At 40.2% G+C, this 21,423-nt stretch overlaps 2 protein-coding genes across 7 annotated transcripts in view; one reads left to right on the top strand and one right to left on the bottom strand.

The window, feature by feature from the left end:
- Nucleotides 1-2,117: 2,117 nt before the first annotated feature.
- On the top strand, nt 2,118-14,636 carry LOC108933552 (equilibrative nucleoside transporter 1-like). Of its 2 annotated transcripts, none has more exons than XM_018750710.2 (13): nt 2,118-2,194; nt 5,169-5,245; nt 5,330-5,411; nt 6,880-7,061; nt 7,454-7,593; nt 8,661-8,795; nt 9,402-9,499; nt 9,647-9,725; nt 10,074-10,147; nt 10,354-10,462; nt 11,415-11,500; nt 12,875-13,074; nt 14,134-14,636. In XM_018750710.2, exons 2-13 carry the CDS (start codon nt 5,217-5,219, stop codon nt 14,243-14,245), a joined length of 1,326 nt encoding a protein of 441 aa, XP_018606226.1. In that variant the 5' UTR covers nt 2,118-2,194; nt 5,169-5,216; the 3' UTR covers nt 14,246-14,636. The 2 variants fall into 2 exon arrangements, with proteins under 2 accessions (XP_018606226.1, XP_018606225.1); XM_018750709.2 differs by having other exon boundaries at nt 10,065-10,147.
- A 3,134-nt stretch (nt 14,637-17,770) lies between these two features.
- The window catches only part of LOC108933785 (CSC1-like protein 2), a 37,989-nt gene continuing 34,336 nt past the window's right edge, over nt 17,771-21,423 (bottom strand). For all 5 annotated transcript variants that reach the window (XM_018751103.2, XM_018751105.2, XM_029259100.1 and 2 more), the window contains one exon: nt 17,771-21,212. In XM_018751103.2, coding sequence (XP_018606619.1) covers nt 21,030-21,212 — 183 coding nt within the window. In that variant the 3' untranslated portion in view covers nt 17,771-21,029. The remainder of the gene's footprint in view (nt 21,213-21,423) is intronic.

Genomic DNA, 21,423 nt, shown 5'->3' with positions numbered 1-21,423 from the left:
CAGTATGCCACAAAGACAGGCAAAAATCCAAAAAACCATAGGAAAAGCTAACTGTTGAAAGATGCCAAAGGCAGTATGTCCTGTCGCACAGCTACTACTGACAGCCACTACATGACTGATCCTGCACTTTGCCAAATTGTTGAAGAAGATGAAGATAATATCACTAAACCGATGAAAAAGTTAGCTGTGGCAAATGCTTTAGGCACACTCTGAAAACCTTTAAAATGTGCACACTGAGCTACCGAGGCAAAGAAAGGATGGCAAATGTAAAAGACGCAGCTGTCTCGGCCCAGACGTAGTTAGTTTAGCAGTGGAAAATGGGTGTTTGAACTAAAAGATCATACTGCCGTTCTGGAAAATAGGGCAAGGAAGAAGAATATAGAACTTGTGCATTCCCAGAGGGCACAGAGAGAGCCCACTTTGTCAATTTCTTCACGATGGCTTGAGCAACTGAATTTCGAAAGCAAGTCAGGGGGCACTAAAATGGAGCCTGTCTTCTGCATGTTCGTACCGAAACCTGTCCCAGACAGTAACCCTGAGCTGTGATTGTCAGACTGCACAACTCCTTGGACAAACACAGAGTGATGGAAGCTTTGAAGCTTAGCAGGGGAAAGAGGAAAGCACTAGAAGGTCAAGATTTTTAGGACTCTAAGCTCAAACAATTTGATAAAGTGAAAGGAGGCCTGCAGAGCATCATTTTACTTACACTTGCAGCTTTATTGAACCCCCTACAGGTCACTTACAGCCAATTCACTGGGTTTTTAACAACCCTGTTACAGGTATGGAATTCCTTCACTTACTAGGATAAAACAACCATATGCCATGGATCTATCCTGCTTACCCATTGAACTGTTATCCCAAGCTTTTGTAAAAGAAGGCTACTGTTAAAGAAGGGAATAATTATGGTGTACGTTTAATATATGTTATACAGGCGATCCCGGATTTACAATGGGGTTAAGTTCCGCGAAACCCATCGTAAGTCAAAAATATCGTAAGTCGAAAATACATTTAATACACCTAACCTACCGAACATCATAGCCTAGCATACGTGCGGTTGTCATTATGGGCTTGCCGCCTTCATGCTGGGCAATTATCTTGAGTTTCTCCTCAAGAGTAATTGCCTTCCTCTTCTTCTTCCCACCAGAAGCAGGAGATGCAGATGGGCGTTTCTGCGACGTTATGGATGCATAAAACACAACGTAGATACAGAAGGGTATCTGTATAGTGACCGCATGGCAGACTGGGAGATGAGGATCGCTGCCCCTGCCCAGCATCACGAGAGAGTATCGTATCACATCTTGCTTGCCCGGGAAAAAAATCAAAATTTGAAGTACGGTTTCTGCTGTATGTCTATCGCCAGCTCACCATCGTAAAGTCGCAAAATCATAATTCAAACCATTGTAAATTGGAGACCACGTGTACATTTATATGAAATGTACAGTTCATTGGACAGAACATAAATTAGTTGGTATTACTCAAAACATTGTGTGAGGCTGTGATAGAGATGTCCAGCTAGAAAATAAGCCCCAGGTCACTTTAATGGGAAGACTCTCAGGTAGTTTTTGTCGTTGTTCTTTGTATTATTCACTTCAATTTTATTCAGTCCAGTTCGATTCATTTTTATAGCGCACTCTTCTGAAGGGGGGGTGACACAGATGAGCAGTGTGAGTGAGCAAAGCTGGCGCACGATAAAAAAGTGATACACACAGAGAGAATGGTATGCATACAGAGTCAAGTAAGCTTTGTATGTAAATTTCAGCTGAGGAGAGGGATATGAAAAGCTCTGGACAATGACAAAAGGGAAAAAAATAAACCTCTGCGGGTCCAAGCACCAGTAGCAGCCCACTCCTCCTGGGTATGGTGTTGTGTTCCACTGGGCCTGTGAGTTAGGGTTACAGTGTTTGTCACTAAAAACCAAAAAGAGCAGCTAGTGACGCTACATAGAACTAGTGTCCATAAAGAAAAACGTGACAATCCAGCATTCCTGTGTAGCAAATATGCATTTGACCAAATAGGTTAGCATGGACTTTGAAAAGCTCCCAGCAGCACCATTCCAAGAGGTAAGATTAACAGCGTTGTTGGCTATTTACTCCTCCCAGTGAAAGAGCAGAATGACAGATAAGGTCCTTTGTGGTCTTTGAACTTCATGTTCTCAAATACAAAGTACCATAGTTCATAGAATCGCCTGCTACCAGTAAGTATGCTGTTTTCATTCTGAATTATTTATACTTTTTTGAAAAGATCTGTGGTCACGTTTTTGTGAAGAGCTAAGCAAATGCTGTAATTACATTGCGTGTCATGGTAACATTGCATGTAAATATGACAATAACGAATTTCTGTGTTCTGTTGTGTGGTTCTGATTTAAGCGCTGCGAAATCATTATAATTAATGATTAATGCAGAACTGTTCCTGCAAAAAAAATTGCCTCTGCACAGCAGATAAAATAGGATTCTGTGCATCGCCGAATCACTCCCTTAACCAGTAAAGGTGTTTTTCATTAAATTACATCAAAGTTTCAGTATTCTCAGTGCAGAAAGAAAACTGGGAAAGTTACAGTTTTTTTATAGTGTCACATTGCACGCAAGTAGCAAAAGGATTTTTTTTATTCAGTCAGGTAATTCAAAACCAAGACTGTTTAAAAAAAATACCAAACAGTAATGAAAGGGAGGAGTGCTTGTATTTTAAAGATAATTCAATGTCCTGATCCATACAAGCCACTCGGTGTCCAGCAGTTATAATTTACTGATAACTCTCAGTATCTTTTTCAGTTTATGTTAATGATTCTCAAGACAAAGTGCTGGGGTTTGCGTTTCTGTCTCAGTGAACAATTTCTGAAAAAAATAAACCTCTCAAATCCAAAGAAATCACTCTTTAAAGCAAATATTTGGTTTCAAAGCAAATATTTTTGTTTGGTCATTATGTCAACGGTCGAGCCTGTGTAATCCAGGGGAAGAAAACTGTGAAATATAATAGCTTTACCATTCGTATTTAAGAGTGTATGCTCAAGGGTTTTTCTGTAAAGTAAGTTTCTTAAAAATTTTGCCTGGAGGCAGTTATAGCCCAGGCTATTGTACTGTACAACTATTTGGAGAAGTTGATATAAATGGTACACCCAGGATGGCATGGATGTCCGTTGCAGGGTAGCCGCAAACATACACATCCACTCACAGTCTCGCACACTGTGGGCAGTTCAGGGTCACCGATTCACCAGGAACACGTTTTTCTTTATGTGTCACATGTCAGCTGCAAAAGTGCAGCACCCACACAATCCACTTTGAGCAACAGCCTTACAAGTAAATTTTTAATTTTTCTGGAACTCATTACTGTCTTCCCTATCTTACGACAGCAATTGGTTCCCGAACATCCTTTTTAAAGTGAACTCTCATAAATTAACCATGCAGTAACCATTAGTTTTATTCCTAAAAATTTGTACAGTGGAACCTCGGAACTCAAACTTAATTCGTTCCAGAAGGGCGTTCGAATTCTGAAAAGTTTGAGTTCTGAATCAGTTTTTCCCATAAGAAATAATGTAAATTGGATTAATCCGTTCCAGGCCCCCAAATGATTGCCTATTTAAACCTATATACATACATACATACCTGATGCACTAGAAGCCTCCCCACTCCTCACCACACTATGAATGCCACATGTTTTCTCGAATTTCTGGAACCACCCCCTACTAGCCTTGAAAGGCTCACTATCATCACTCGTTCCAGGGACGTCTTTAACGAGGTCAGCATGCAACATCCTTGCTTTTCCACATATTATTGCCTCTGATATACTATCACCAAACTAACTGTTTTTCATTTTTCCAAATTAACAGGAGTTTTTCATCCTTATCAGTTACCTGTGGTCTTTGCTTTGTAATAGATTTTACTCCTTTAGTAACATCAGCTGCTTTGATGGTCTCTTTACTTTTCAGTATAGTGCAAATCGTAGATTCAGGCATTCCATACTGTGCAGCCAGATCAACCATGTGAACACCTCTATTGTATTTTTCAGTTACTTCCTTTTTAACCCATGATGGCTTATTTAATATAAGATATAAAAAACCACAAAAACACATGGAAATTCAGATATTCACTCCGCGAGTTTTCAGGCAAGACTGACTCATACCGAGTCATACGCGTCATACGCATCCTTTGCTTTACGGGGAAAAAAGACGCGTCACGTGTCCGACAGGTGTTAGCCTGAAAGGTTCATCGGTTCGAGTTCCGAAATTTCATTCGAGTTCTGAGATTTTTTTTCCTTGAACATCTCGTTCGAGTTCCGAATTGTTTGAGTTCAGAAGCGTTCGAGTTCCGACGTTCCACTGTATATGTTTCCAAGTCCAAAAGCTACACTGATTTATGATAAAACATCAACAAAGCCTATTACAAGGGATTCAGTTACTTCAATAGTAAACATTAGGTATAATAACAAAACAGAATTAGGGTCATTTTAGCTACTTTTTGTAGCTGTTACATACATGTATCATCCTTTAATTAAAAAAAAGAGGTGAAGACAGAAGAAATCAATGAAAACATTGTTAATGAATTGCAGATGTCAACAAGCTCACATGTCTTGGACAGTTTGAACGTAGGGCCATGATTACTAATATTGCAACAAGTGAAACTAGCAAAGTGCTAATGGAAGTTGAGAACTTAACAGAGCAGGAATAAGTAAAAGTATAACTGTGAAGAAGACAGCAAAGTGGTTCTGATCCAAGTAATTAGCTGTCCAGAGGTGCTTGAAAGATAAACTCAGTCGTAATAAATAGGAGGAAATGCCTCATAAATTGAAGTACCAGTATTAATTGAAACTCCTTTTAAGTTGGAATTCTTGTAATCCAAATGGACATATTTACTGGGTTTGCTCCAGGACCCCAGGGTTCTACCCACAGTCCAAACACTTATGTTTCAGGTGAATTGGTGACTATAAGTTGCCCTTAATGCATGAGATTGGCCTCTGATGGACTGGCATCTTATCCAGGGTGTACCCTGCATCAATCCCTATGCCTCCAAGGAAGGTTCCAGTGCATCATGACCCTGCACTGGACAAGGGGCAACCAGTAATGAATGAAGTAGCACAACAAAAAATTTTGTAGGAACACAACTGCTGTCATAGCTGAGCTGTCTGTACTTGATTGTGTCTATCCAAAAACCATTTTTAAAAACCATTTCTTGCAGGTTGAATATCAAGTATGACCAAAGTAATATGACCTTCAGAGAATAAAAATGGCTACATGTAATGCTCCTCAAGACAAGTGAGTGGATTTTAGCATTACTGAAGAGAAGACAGTGATTCTGAGATTTTTTTCCTGCTGGTTTGACTATTTACTTCTTCATAGGTACAATGCTGTGTGGCTGATATTCTTCATTCTTGGTTTGGGAACTCTCCTGCCATGGAACTTCTTTATGACTGCAACCATGGTAATATTTTTTTATTTCAGGATTTCTTTTTCTTGATTACTCTTGGGGAAAATTAACTTTGTTGAAAAAAAATGCAGTATTTTATCAAAATGAAGCCCCTGATCACTGCTCAGAAATTTACTGTGGCAGAAGTGCTTAAGAGTCCCAGGAATACAGAGAGCTCTGTTGGTTTGACTCTTGTGCTCCTGATGAGGTCAGCCTTATCAATTTGGTTTAAGGTAAAGGACTAAACAAAAAGCAATCCTAATAAGAGACTCCTGTGAAAGTTTAAAAATAATGAAGTTATGTGCAATTCCTAATGTTCAGAGAACTATTTCCTGGGTTAACTCAGAAGTGAACATGAAAAAAGTTGAAATCAAATGCAAGTTCAGAACACCTGGAATTTTCAGGTGCACACAAGAATAACAATGGGGAAACCTGGAGGTGTATAACCAGGAAGAAAGGTCTGTCTGATCTGAACCCACGTGATGGGCTGATACTGGACTTCTGTGTTGTTCGAGAACAAGAGAGATGAAAAATGTACCTGCTACCATAACCCCTTAAGTCAAAGTTTTATGGTCACACCTGAGCCCATATGTTCTAGACACCTCCAGGTAAACTTGTGGGCTGAATCAGGTGGTTGGGAAGACCACCACTCAGAATAGGGAGGTCAGAGTTTACGATAAGTTTACCATCCACTTCCCCAAGAGCCGCTGTTGCATTAGGGACATCAAGTAGTGTAGTGATATGTATTCAGTCCCCTCTACCTGCTGTTTGTTCCATTACCGTGCTCTATAAATAGACAAATTATTATACGGACCTTAATAATGTGTATCTAGAATAGTAAGTTGATGTGGAAAAATTTGTCATCTTTACGTACTAGTTAATAACCACAGTGCATTGCACTGGAGAAAAGCATGTGCTAAATAAATAAATGTAAATATAGTACCCTTGCACCAAGTACACAACCCTTAAACTGGAAATCAGCTAAATGAATAAATACAATAATCTCTCATTAGATGACAATTAGCCAGGGGGCTGCGGTGGCGCAGTGGGTTGGACTACAGTCCTGCTCTCCGGTGGGTCTGGGGTTTGAGTCCTGCTTGGGGTGCCTTGTGACGGACTGGCATCCTGTTCTGGGTGTGTCCCCTCTAGCCTTACACCCTGTGTTACTGGGTAGGCTCTGGTTCCCTGTGACTCTGTATGGGACAAGTGGTTCTGAAAGTGTGTGTGTGTGTGTGTGTATGTATGACAATTATAGGTTCCAGCAAAAAGGTCTTAAAAGATGAATGTTTTGAAAATGAACAGCATACATATAAACCTTAATTTTGTCCACCCTCAAAAATGAACAGCTCTACCCTCTATGGAACTATGTTCAGGCAGACTTAAATCCTGTTGTAAGATGAATTCAAGTCAATCTTAACAGATAACTCTCTCAAGATTTTTGCTGTAAAACTCTGGAATTGTCACATATGCTTTTTGCGTATAGTACTTTAGAAGCCGTTTGCGAGACCCTTCGGCAGAGGTTGCAAGTCAAATGATGAGCAATGGAACCACTGTAGGTGTGGACACTCAAAGTGTACTGGAATCAAAGTTCAACAATGTGATGACACTCTGCGCTATGGTTCCCCTGCTGGTCTTCACTTGCCTTAACTCCATTCTACACCAACGGTAAGTAAAAAAAATGTCTGTAGGGGTCCTCTGTTGTAGTGTGTGAACATTGTTATTACAGTGTTTGGCACTGATGTATTATAAATTCTCATCAGCAATACAAGAGTACAGGTCATGTGTAGGTTAGTAGGTGTTTTCATGCATATAATAATTTATGATATCCTCTTTATACAAAACTGCTTCTTCCCAAAAAAGCAATGCAGGATAAGTACAGCAAGCATGCAGGGTACAGCACCACTTTCCTGCAACTTGCACTAGAATCTTTCCATCTTTTAAACAAATTCACTCCTGCTGCCCTCTTGAGATCTTTCGAGTTATTCACATCAGCTGCTTCAGAATACCTTCCTCCATCCTTCAAAGAAATGTTTTATCGGTCCTCTCTCTGTCTCCAGCATTCCCCAGAAGGTGCGGATCACAGGCAGCCTGACAGCAATCCTGGGGGTTTTTCTAATGACAGCTATAATAGTGAAAGTGGAACTTGAGCCCCTACCTTTCTTTGTGATCACCATGATCAAGATTGTTTGCATTAACTGTGAGTCATTCCTTCTTCTATCTTCGTCTTGCCAGCTTTTTGGTACAACAAGATCATGTTTCTGCCACTCATCTTTAATGTACTGTATATGTAGCAAGCCCTGCTCTGCTCTAAAACTAAACCAGCCTGAGCTGGCTTGTGTTGTGTACAAATGAAGAATTTCTAGTTAAATGTTTGAAATAGAATATATTGATCTGAAAAAAAATCCAAGTGGTAAAAACAGAAGCTCATATATCAACCATACCTCTACTACATATTTTACAAAGTGGAAAAGATTAGTTTTCCAGCGTTTTAGATTGCAGCATGTTATTCAGCATAAAGCATTTCTCATTATTTGAAAAGCAAGAGTATAATAGTAGAAAATGCCTAGTGGACACAACTACCAGTCTGGATTTGACAGGGTGATCAGGTAACTTCCAACTAGCAGCTTTCCACCAGGTGAAAAGAGAAAGCAAAAGGTCCTTACTGGACAGATCTACTCATGCCGCCCACTCAGACATGCAGACCACAGCAGTATTTGCAGATCTCAGTCGTGGTTGGTGGGGACATCTGCTCCACTATGTTGCTCCCAGCTTCCAACATCCAGCAGCAAGAATTGCGCCAGCTTCCTTTTCTAGTGCGGTCCAAGGGCCAGGGTTCCTGGCAGTCAACACTGGAAAGACAGCGCAGTTGTCAGCACGCAGCTCAACCATAGAAATTCCATCAAATGTACCTTGGCTGCAGGGGAGGGTACTTTCCTTTGCATAGACTGAATTCTGGCAGTGCCTCTCCATACTAATCATGTATCTCCTCCTCGCTTTGTGCCTTCTTCATTCTTGGGGCAAGATCTGATATCGGCTCAGCTTCCTCATAGTCTATAGTTCCCTCACAACAAATGTTCCGTCTGATCGAATATCTTCTTACAGGCCTACTGTCCGCTTGCAAATTTCCCCCTAGCTGGAAGGACAGGCATTAATCGAAGAAATGTCACCCTATCTCAAGGCAAAAAAAAGTTCCTGCAGAATGTCACAGCACAAACTTACGTTCCATACCTGTAACACCTATCCCTTCCATGTCCCTCCTGCAAGCATTTGGAGCCGTACTGCAGGGCAGCCTCTTCGGCATGGCGGGCTTGCTTCCTACATCCTACACTGCTCCCATCATGAGCGGTCAAGGCCTTGCTGGCACTTTTGCAGCCTTCTCCATGATCTGTGCTCTTGCAAGTAAGTCTGGCTCATACAGTATTTCTGTGTGCTACGCTCTAATTAATAAAATGTTTACATCAATTTGTGTGACCTGGACCAAATTATATTTATATGACATGAAATGGCATGACATGACATTACATTACATTGCACATGTCTGTAATGTAATATGATGAATAACACAGTACAGCTGGGACACACTTGTACCAATAGGCAATGTCTTTGAGAGTAAACAGCACATGAAGGTACCTACAAAGTTATATAGACTGTAGGATGGACACAAGCATCAAGTACATAAGAATAGAAAGGAAAGTAATGGGCCTGTTAAATAAAAGTAATGTGTTTATGTCTAGAAATGAACATATTGATTAACATTAACATGCCGGCAGACTATTTCACACACTCCTGACCCTGTAACCGATGATTTACCACAGAGACTAGGTTTATGTATTTTAATTTCTGTTTATTCTGTGTTGTTTCTATTGTACGAATGGATTTTGGATTTGATAAAAGCACTGGTCAAGGGACGAATAATGAAAACAGAAAGACTTTTACTTTACCCTTTTAGACTTAAAAACCTTTACTTTCTCCACACTGAACTTAAATACTTGCGGCTTTTCCCAGGTGGCTCAGAACTGCAGGACAGCAGTTTTGGGTACTTTATCACAGCCTGCCTTGTCATCCTTCTGGCCATTGCATCTTACCTAACCCTACCCAAGATGGTAAGAAAACAACCAGAGCTCTCCACTCTGTTCTATTTGCTCTGACTGCTAGTTTCAGCTCAGTGTTAAGGCTTGTCCTGATTTTAGAAATCAGCCTGAACTTGTAAAACTAAGTGCTGTTTAAGAGATGTGCCCTCTCCCTTTTAGGAGTTTTTCCAGTATTATCAGAAGAATAAAGCAAAATCTACCTATCACGATGACAATAAAATGGAACTAATGAAGAAAGGTGAGCCTCAAACTGCAAAGATCGTCTTTCTAACGGAGTTCAATCTGTGCGGCACAGGTTGTGATTTGGCTGCGCACTGGAGAAAATCTGTGTGACAGACTGCTAGACAAAGCGCGTAAAAGTTGTAATGTTTTTGCCAGGTCACAAATCTAAAGGATTCTGTGTTTCCTCTTTTTATTGTAAATATCTTGCATTGCTTAGACGTTCTGCAAACCTGTTTTCCACTGCTTTTCCATAGTTCCAAGTTCAGGTGCGGTAGAATGCAATGCAATATTTACTTTTATATAACTTTTAATATTAATTGATGTTTAAATCGTGTCCCGTGCACTATCGCCCGAGATTCTCCAGAGAGTCCAGTGACCCTCAGTCCTACAGACAAAGACTCCACTCCCAAAGTGTCCCTGCTCACCATCTTCAGGAAGGTATGAAAGGGAGGGAAGGAGTCTGCCTACAAAAGTTCTTACCTGCTATGCAGTATTTCATCCAGATTATAACAACATGTTTCAGTACTGGAAGCATCACCCATTAAGTCAGGAAAATATGAACAAAACTTGCAGTAGGTCATGTATATTATCAGTGGGTCAAGTGATTTTGTCTGTATCTTCTCCTTCACCAATACCCTCTGCAGATCTGGTTGACAGCTTTCTCTGTGTGCTTTGCCTTCACTGTCACCATTGGCATTTTCCCCGCACTGACTGCAGATGTGAAGTCAACAATTGCGAATGGTAGTGCTTGGGGTGTGTATTCCAACCGCCGACCATCTGGAGCTGTCAGTTGGTTGCTGTGCTGCAACATGTAAAATCATAGGCAGGTTTTTTGAGCTGCAAACCTAGAAGGTATGCTGGTGGAGGAAATGATCACATATTTAATAAGGTAAGTGTAGTGTCAGAGACAGAAGTGAACTATTTAATGGAAAATACAAAGGTTCGCATGGAGATAATGAAGTGCCACTGGAGTACTAACACATAAGTGGAACTTCTCCATTGTCTCCCTCAACCTTGCTGTGAAAAACTTCTTCTTTCTGGTAGAGCATGTTTTTAACATGTGTGCGTTAAAATGATGTTCAGGTCTTATAGGTGTTATGTAGATGATCTGACTTATTGTTGGTCCTTTAGTCATGCAGTGGGGTTATTCTTTTGTAAGGCTCTTTGTATTTCACCCAGTAATGAAGAAATGCACAGAAGTTAGTTATTGCTTTATGGTTAAAAGAAAAATTCTGTTCACACTATTTGTAATCTTTTCATCCAGTCTGGATAACAATTTATGGCAAGGAGATTATTTTAATCTCTTTATAGGAAACTTGCTCATTTATGTATAATCAACACAGTTTTAAAGTTTAGCTAAAAAGACAAGATGGATATTGTGCTAGTTTTTCTACACGGGTCTTAATGTTAAATGTCAGATGTAGGTGGCATCGTACATTTACATTTACATTTATTTATTAAGCGGATGCTTTTCTCCAAAGCGACAAACATCTCTAAGAAAACACAATTTGTGCATTACATTAGGAGAGAGAGACATAGTTGCAGACATGTGATTCTTAAATAAAGTTAGTTTGTTTCTTTCCACCATATGAACCAATGTTCATCACACGAGTAACTGCATATTGCACATATACAGAGGTCATAGGTTCTAATAGATAAAATCCACTTAAGGCATCATATTGGTTTTCTCTTCTTATCTTCCCAGATATATATTTCATTCCTGTTTCATGTTTTCTGCTTTTCAATATAATGGACTGGGCTGGAAGAAGCTTGACTGCTGTGTGTCTATGGGTAAGTTCACAGCAGTCTCAGCCCCAGATGAACAACTGACACTAATGAATTTTAGATGAAGACTTCTCTGCTTTTGACTAAAACCCTCAACAATCCTCCTTTTCCCTTTTATGGCAAAAACTCTGATTCAGTGTGTATTACATGACAAAATAAATTATTATTACTATTATTACACACGCATTGTCTGAAACCGCTTGTCCCATTTGGGGTCACGGGGAGATGGAGCCTAACCCGGCAACACAGGGCGTAAGGCTGGAGGGGGAGGGGACAGACCCAGGACGGGACGCCAGTCTGTCGCAAGACACCCCAAACGGGACTTGAACCCCAGACCCACCAGAGAGCAGGACCCGGTCAAACCTGCTGTGCCTCCGCGTCCCCGATTATTATTATTATTATTATTATTATTATTATTATTATTATTACAGCAAAGCAAATAAAAAAACATAAACTTGAGAAGTCAGTAATATATAACAGGTTAGTTTCTCTCTATGTCAACAGCATAGTATTGCTACTGAAGATAGATAGAGGTTGCCGAGGCAAATTTAATTGCCTTAGATGTTTTTAAAAACCTGAAGAAGAAGCTACAAATTATTTAAAAAAATGTTCAAATAACCTAGCAGCATACAATAGCCAAACAACTGACAGCAAAGAGTGTATCTGTTGAAGCCACAACATGTAGAAAGTACTGAAACATCTCCATTTGTACTAGTGACTAACAGCAGAAATGCACTGTTGAGAGGTGTGTCCAGTGAGGCCATGGGGCTGCTGAAACGTGTCTTTATAGTGGCACAGAATGTCAGCGCCAGACTGAGGCTACTTGTGAAGCTGAATATTTAACTCAAAAATGACCAGGTCTGGCATCTTGCAATTACTTGTGTCTTGCACTTTGCAAAGTTTGTGAAGCTGAAAATTTGTGTTTGTCCAGTGGTTCATTCTCCATATCATGTTCTAGTGCTCCTGGGAATGGAGCTGCCAAAGGAGAAATTAAAAGAGCTGAAGGTTTTATGCACGGCACAGGGTCAGAAGAACATACAGATAGACCCTGAGATACCCTGAGAAAAAGCAAATATGTCCACATACATACCAATACCAAAACCAATAAAAAAGTAAAAAAAAATGAGTTGAAGGACCTACAGATCCTTCATGTAATGAATTAACTCATAATGAAAAGTAAAGGTGCTCTGCACAGCCTCTAGAATCCAGAGTCCTTTGTGACTGCATACATAGAGAGCACTATCAAAATGTAAAGCAGGACTGATTCTCTGTGGGATGGAAGGAGCACAGCAGTATTTCACAAAACTGGACACGTTGAGTCTGTGCAGATTGGTGTCTTCGGTCTGTGCCAGTGATGTGTCCTTTTGTGTTCATCCACAGCCAGGGAAGAACAGCAAACTTCTGCCATTACTTCTGTTGGCACGCATGCTTTTTGTTCCACTCTTCATGCTCTGCAACGTTCAGCCCAGGAGCAACTTGCCCGTTTTCTTTTCACACGACGCCTGGTTCATCTTCTTCATGATCCTCTTCGCCTTCTCAAACGGTTACCTGGCCAGCCTTTGCATGTGCTTCGGGCCCAAGTAAGGAGCACCTATTTACCCAGGATTAAACCCATGCTTAAATTTCTAGTACTTCATGTTTCTTTGCCAGCTGATTTTGTTGTTTTTCATGCTTTCCATCTTGTATTGTTCATTGACTGAGACTTTCAGCTAGAATTTCTTTAGAAAGTTTCTTTTTCAGATTTTGTTTTGTTTCATCTTAAAATTTGATGGAAGTGTTTTGCAATTTGCACAGTTCATTGAATCAATGCCTAGTAGGTCTATGGCAGTAACTCCATGTGCTTGTGACAAATACAGCACTTCACTTTCAAGCCAAAGAACTAACCTTTAGTTTTATGAGAATGAAACATTTCACATTTTCGCAATGGACTCTGCAGCTCTGGTCGCTGTTGTAGCTAACCTCTTGGTCACTTCAGTCACAATCGCCATTATTATTCATTACCTCGGTATGGAGAGATGTCCTGATGCTGGTGCTGTGTGGATTGCCCTGTATTTCTCTTTTTTTACAAGTCTTAACTATGCTCCCGGGAAGGTTCAGCGCTTTGCAAGTCTTTTGGCAACCTTATCCAACTCTCTTGCCAGCTCATTGGTCTTCGTGACAGTGTAACTGGACAATGTAACTGTGCTGTTTCTATTTAGGAGACCTTGCAAAGTCAACAACATTTATTTATGAAAATATGTAATTGAGCAGGTGGATTCGAAACCAACAGAGAGGGGTTTCATTTACATTCTGATCTGATGTATCAAGAAATGGGAACTGCTTTAAACTGTTAATACAAAACAATAACACAATTTTTCATTTTGAAATTACTGCATGATGATCCAACGATCCAATTTTTTACTTTGTAACACAGCAAAGTTATCAGTGGAGAAGTTAGTACTTCTGAAGAGTTTATTTAGATTTTATTTACATACCCTATCATTTTGTATGTTTTGAATTAGGCTTAGCATAGAGTTAAGATATAAAGAGAACAATTATACTTCCCATGTGGTATTTTTTATTGTAAATGACTATTGTCTAATTTATTTTATCCTTCTCAGTGGTTATAATAAAAGTAACTGTTTAAATTCTCTCTTCAGGAAAGTGGAAGCCCATGAAGCAGAAACAGCTGGAGCCATCATGGCCTTCTTCCTGTCTTTGGGTTTGGCCTTGGGAGCTTCAATATCCTTTGTTTTCCGAGGGCTCATTTAGAACGTCTCCCACATTGTTACTTCATGTGACCCAAAGGCAGTCCTTATGTTTTTCACCCCAGGTCAGATAAGACTCTTTGAATTCATATTTTAGTTGTTTTTTGAATAGTGGTGTGAATTTTGCAGCAGACAAGGTCACTTGAGTAGTTCGATGTAAAATTATGTGCAGGTAGTGTTTCAAAGGCAAAGGTCTTTTAGATGTATGAGCAGGTTCCAACATCTCATACTTGAATATGCCAAAGCTTCCATCCAACATTTTTGCTCTTTAAGTCAGTCAATATAAGCTCAATAAGGCACATGTTCCTCACTTTACTTGTGGGCCGTAACTGTCATTACTACAAAATAAAGACAGAAATAAATATTTTATTACCTTGGAGCTACAGTAAATTAAAACTAAAATATGGACAGAATTTCTAGGCGCAGTCAGGGAACGGAGGGTGTCTGCTTTGGTGGCCGCGAGATCTCGTCTCTGCTTTTTGCGGACGATGTGGTCCTGTTGGCTTCATCAAGTCAAGACTTGCAGCGTGCACTGGGGAGGTTTGCAGCCGAGTGCGAAGCGGCGGGGATGAGAATCAGCACCTCCAAATCCGAGGCCATGGTTCTCAGTCGGAAAAAGGTGGATTGCTCCCTCCGGGTTAGGGGGGAGTTGCTCCCTCAAGTGGAGGAGTTTAAGTATCTCGGGGTCTTGTTCACGAGTGAGGGAAAAATGGAGCGGCAGGTTGACAGGCGGATCGGTGCGGCGTCCGCAGTAATGCGGTCATTGTACCGGTCTGTTGTGGTGAAGAGGGAGCTGAGTCGTAAGGCGAAGCTCTCAATTTACCGGTCGATCTACGTTCCTACCCTCACCTATGGTCATGAACTCTGGATCATGACCGAAAGAATGAGATCGCGGATACAAGCGGCAGAAATGAGTTTCCTCCGCAGAGTGGCTGGGCGCACCCTTAGGGATAGGGTGAGGAGCTCAGTCACCCGGGAGGAGCTCGGAGTAGAGCCGCTGCTCCTCCGCATCGAGAGGAGCCAGTTGAGGTGGCTCGGGCATCTGTTCCGGATGCCTCCTGGACGCCTCCCTGGGGAGGTGTTCTGGGCTTGTCCCACTGGGAGGAGACCTCGGGGCAGACCCAGGACACGTTGGAGAGACTATGTCTCCCGGCTGGCCTGGGAACGCCTTGGGGTTCCCCCAGAGGAACTGGAGGAGGTGTGCGGGGAGAGGGAAGTCTGGAGTACTCTGCTCGGACTGCTGCCCCCGCGACCCGGCCCCGGATAAAGCGGAGGAAGATGGATGGATGGATGGATGGATAAAATGATTGCAAATGAACATATAGGCTTTTGTTGGATAATGGGTGTAATTCATTCATGAATATGGAATATGGCCATTTTTTTTCACCAAACATGCTAAATTGCTGTCTTCTCTTTTAAATATGGAAAACATCTGATTTAGAACAAAAACTAGAATAGCAGAAATGCTCTTCACACTTCACATTTACCACATGCTTTTCTCTAAAGTGACTTACAACATTAGGCTACTTACAGTTATTTATGCATTTATACAGCCGGGTAATTTTACTGGAGCAATTTAGGATAAGTACCTTGTTCAAGGGTACTAGAGGGGCTGTGAGCACCCAGTGCTCTCTACTGGGCAACTGTGCCAACTGCTTTTAAATGTAATATATAAAGGAAAGATTATGTTTATTATTACTTCATTGCCTAAAAAGAGTGTTTCCATTATAACCATACTCATAACATGTGTAACCCCTTTCTGTCTGGGTTAAAGCATTATTTGCAATAAAAGAATTGTTAATCAAAACACATAAAATCTTGTGCAATGATATTTCCTTTCAAGAGAATTACATCACTTCTATCTGCTAATTGTGAGACTGGTGAGACTTTGCATTTTTCACTTTTAAAAATTCCTCTGAAACTTTTTTGCTTTAGAGCTCATTGTTACTAGTAGTGGTAAGGAGTCGCAACAGACAACAGAGGCAGCACAACAACTGACATGTCAGAGAAGGCAAGCTCCATGTGGGGAAGGAAGCTGCACACCTCATATGGTGCCTACTGTCATCGTTCTTCAGAAGCCCACTACAGTACACAATTCAGTATGAAAACTCAGAACTGTAAACAACCTCACTCTCCTGTTCCTTTCTGTCTCACTCACTCACACACTGTTGTTAACCACTAACCATTCGCGGATACGCTACGCTATTTAGGGTACACCCTGGATAGGATCCCAATCTATGTCAGGGTGGCCACACACGCACACGTTCACTCACTTCTGGTCCATAGATTCATATGCTCGAGAAGGTGAAGGCAAGTTTTTCTGAGGTGTCTCAAAGTTCCTGCAGGTATGGGTACAGTATACACTTCTTTGTCCATTTCCACAGCTTTAATTTCCACCTTGGTGGAAAGGGGACACAATAAAAATGTATCAGGAAGTAAAGTAATTGAGGAATAACATCCTTTTATTGATCAAGAAATGAAAAAAACAAGTACTTCACTACAGACAGCCTTCAGACAAAATTAAAACTAAAAGATACAGTCAAACCAGTTTGAATGGTCATGTTAAACACCAAACAAAATTCCTCTTCCAATGGCAAGGAAAAACTGTTAATGACCAGCAAAATAACAATAAAAAACTCTAAGGCTATGCTGTACATGGTTATTTACTCCCCACACATCACATACATAAACTGTACATATGTACTTAACATCACACTACCATAAATTTAAAATGATAGTGGAGTTATTCAAGGCTATTTACAAAAATATTTTATATTTGCACCACCACAGGTCTTGATTCTTTAAGCGAATCCACTTCAGAAGCACTCACCGTTTTCCTTACTTCACTTGGCTGAATTTCAATATTTTAAATATTTTAAGACTCCTGTTACCTGGAAGAGTTTTGAATACAAAAACATTTTATGGTTAAAAATATTAGCTTATGTAACACTACTAAATATTGTGGTTGGAGACAATCCACTCAGGTTTTCAAGCTTCAAAATGTTTTATGAAACAGCCTACAAGAGATAACCTCATATATAGCGCTCTGGAATATATTTTTTGGAAAAAAGGTCTAGGGTGTACTGATAATTGGCTTTTAGCTTGTGAGACTGCTAACCTTAGGAGAGATTGCTTAAGGACAATCAATATCAAAGTTCAATTTCAAAATGGAGATGTAATTACATTAAAATATATTACGTAATACTGTGAGTATATATACATATGTATATATACTGTCTGTATACTGTATATGCAAATATACACACACATATATATACATACTGTATATACAAATATGACTCACAATATTTGGTATAAAATATTCAGACTGATTAAACGTCAGATGAAGTCATACAAATGCAAGCAAAATTTGGCAAACCATTCACACTGATAAAATAACAGTAACAGCGTAAGCCTTTAACATTTTTATGTTTAAATGAAACCAAAATCTATCTGTCAAATATAACTGTGAAGACTATACAGAACATCAAACAAGCAAAGATATAAACTAAATGTATCTATATATAAAAAAATGTTCTAAGTTATGCAGCTTTAAAGTTACAAATAGGTTGATGCATTTTTATTACATCACATTATATATATTAATACCATACTAGAACATAGCTTTGCAATGAGACATCGGAAACTTAAGAATAAAAAAATGCGTAACTATTGAAACCTGCAACAGCTTGTAATAATAAATGCATTTCCACTGTGGAGGAAACACACTTGTCATAGACTGAAGCAGGTCTCTGTACACATTTATTTATTCTTACGTTTCATCCGTGAGTTCCCAAAGTTAGACAAGAGGAACTGCACTAAATTTACATTTTCATTTATCTTATTAGATAAATTGACATTTCTGAAGAACATTTCTTTTTACCACAAAACATTTCTGAAGAACATTTTCTGTCACTTAAATCCAAGTTTTGAAAGAGATTACAGAACACACTTTATAGTCCACAGGGTGAGCCATCTTAAGCAATGCCTTTCCATGGGACGACATACAGACACCTCTCGATTTACGCAAATAGACCGTTCTTCAATCCCTTACGTAAGTGAAAAGTTATGTTAGATTCCCCTCCTCCACCACCATTTAACATCATCGCGTGCTCCTTTATACGTGCAGCATCCTTCACTATGGTATTCGCATACCACTAACCTGGTTCCCATGCTATAGACGACTATCTTTGTCCACCTTCATACTTCCTTATTATGTTAAATTTCATCTCCAAATCAATTGCTGTATGCTTGCGAGACGGCAACTGGGAAAGATGCAGCTTCCTGCCTTGTCTGGCTACGCCGACTTGCACGTAACGTATTTCAGATCTTTTGCGTAAGTGCCATCTATAAATAATGTGTATGCCGGAAATTTTTTACGTAAATCCGAATTTACGGAAGCCAAATTTACGTAAGTACAGGGGTCTCTGTATCAACGTTCACCCTTCACTCATTCTGCAGTATAACATTGTTTTCAGTTAGCCACCTGCAGATCAAAATGGAAAACTGCAAAGTAGTATGGAAATACCACAAAAACACCTTACTCATCTTAGAAAACTGAGAAGGTTCACCAAACTCTGTGAGGGTACGAATATTTGAAGGGGCAAACACTAAAGTCAGCGATGTGTCTCAGTCACACTTGACACTTCCAGGTATCACTGAGAACAGGCACCTGCTGAACAATACTCTCACAAAGTGGTTTCTCACAACTGAAAATTAAAGCACAAACACTGCGGTAGGAGACATATCTATTTACATCAGAACTGTACCTTTTAGGCATGTTTTTTGGAAATGTCAGTCTTTGGAATTAGCCTCACTGAAGAACTGAATGAGACATTTGTGAAAACATCAATTCACAGGTAAAGTAATTCCCGTGTGTAATAATGGGACTACTATTTCTTGCTTCTAAACTGAGACCATGCATCAAAGGTCACAAAACAAACACTACAAAAACTGATGATTATTGTCTCCTCAAAAAAATGTAATAAAAATTGGGATTGTTCAATTGCCATTAATTTTGTAATCCTGAAATATACAGTACATTTTAAGTATTGCTCTGAACTAACAAATGTGGTGTTGCTACAGCACAAAATGTTCATTGTCTTTATATAATAAAAATAGTGGGGCTATATATTTCCAGCATTTTCAGCCACAGAATTGGAACTCATGATTCACACAGATCATAGTTTCAAAATGTCTTCTTTAAATACAGCCTTAGTGGCTGAACTACTTACTGTAAGTACAATGTCACATAAAATATCGCACAACTATATTTTCCTAAACAAATACAAGCACATATCTATATACAGTAGTTAAGGAGGCAGAGGTGAAAGTAAAAACTGCAAAAGAGACAACCAAAAAAACACATCAAAGTACAGTATGTCAGTATGTACAGTATATTAAAACAGAACAGACCATCAATGTAGATTACAATTCTGACAGTCGGTGAGTTTGTTATTGGTCTGACTGAGCTCTGTATACCTTAGTGAAGGTATGTCTTGTGAACGTCTTCACTTTGGGATTGGGCACATGTAACTCTTCATCCTTTTGAGACACCCGGGGGGGTGAAAGTTCATCAAACACTTGGAAACACTGGCATTTTAACAGAATCCCAAAGTGCAAGCGAAACGAATCGTTGTGCATGAAAAATTATTTTCCATCAGACCATTTCTTAGCAAGACACTCATCTTTACTTTTAGTTCTTGTAAAAGTATGCAGTTAAGAGATGTCCTCTATTCATTAGCATGTGGAACCAATGTAAAGTAAGCAAAAGATTTTTGTTCAAAGGAGCAATATGTAAATGCTAAAAAATATGAGAGACCACAATGGAGTGTGAATAAGGAAAAATAAGCTGTGTACAAAATACTGACGGAGACTTTAGAGACCTTTAGAGGCATCTTTTTCCCTCCTGGAATATAATTAAAGAAACCAGACAAGCATCTAAGAACATCTGATGCATGCACCTAATGCAGGTCTTGCCTTCAGCGCAGGCCAAACTCCAGAGCATCATGGGCTATCCAGTGGTATTGTGGGCAACATGACTACCTCTGCTCTGCAGGGAGATCACAAGTTATTGTGGAGGTATCACTGGGTCATTTTCTGAACAGAAGTCACAAGTACCAAACACATTCTGTAAGCTAAAGCGACAGCTCAACACACTGAAAACTTCCAGGCAGTCTAACACATCATGTTTGTTGCCACCCTCATTATGTACAAGTACTTTACATTACAAATGACATCCCTTTTCCTTGATTAAAAAACCCTAGTCAACGTGCAAGCTATTAGTTTCTCTACTAGGGGCAAAAAGGCTTCTCGTTTTAGAAGTTGGCTTTTCCTGCTTCAATCTACAGGACAAGGAGCAGTATTGTGTAAAGAAAATACAAGTGTGTGAACACACTGAACATTCACATTCCAGGGAACGCTGTGCTGACTTAGGTGTGGATCCGGAAAAAAAAAAAACAACCAAGGACTTGGGTTCTTGTGTAGTTCATTAAGAGCATCAGCACGGTCTCCTCCGGTGCACAGGCCGTGGGTGATGTCGCATGGGCAACGGTGCACTAACAGAGTGCTGTGTCAACAGCCCCACCACAGCTACCTTCTTCTCAAGGATGCAGACTGACACAGAGGGTTGATCCTTCCATGCAAATGGTCTCAGAATCTGAAGAGAACTTTTGGTGTGATGATCCTCTGACGGAGAGCAGCACTACCTTTGGTTCCTGTTTTCTCTCACAGTACCTCCCTTGTCTACACATCCCCCCCGCCCCCACCTCGCCGCTGCAGAACAGGTGTTACTGGTGGACCTCGTTGGCTATGAGGCTGTCCTCTCCTGACTGGAAGTCTGCCTCATTGATGCTGTTCCCCGCATGGATCATTTCCTCATCCTGCGAGGAGCCTTGGCCGTCTTCCTCTCCACTGCCTGCACCTGCCTCGTCTGAGCTGGGGTCCTGCAGAACCTGGGCAATATACATTTGCTAGGGGGGAGAGGGCAAAGCACAAAAGAGAAGAAAAAACCCATAAGAGTTTTCAAAGCTGCAGGATTACATACAAACCACCCACCAGATACGAGGACACTGTTGATAATGGAAACATGATAACAGAAAAAAAGGAGCAAAATAAAGGCAGGTGGGGATCCACATATGTCAAGCAAGTTCTAAAAGAGCCCAGAGTAGAGCAACACAACAA

Source organism: Scleropages formosus, chromosome 16 (genome assembly GCF_900964775.1).
Source record: "Scleropages formosus chromosome 16, fSclFor1.1, whole genome shotgun sequence".
NCBI classification, from domain to species: domain Eukaryota; kingdom Metazoa; phylum Chordata; class Actinopteri; order Osteoglossiformes; family Osteoglossidae; genus Scleropages; species Scleropages formosus.
This window is presented reverse-complemented; position numbering and strand designations above follow the sequence as displayed.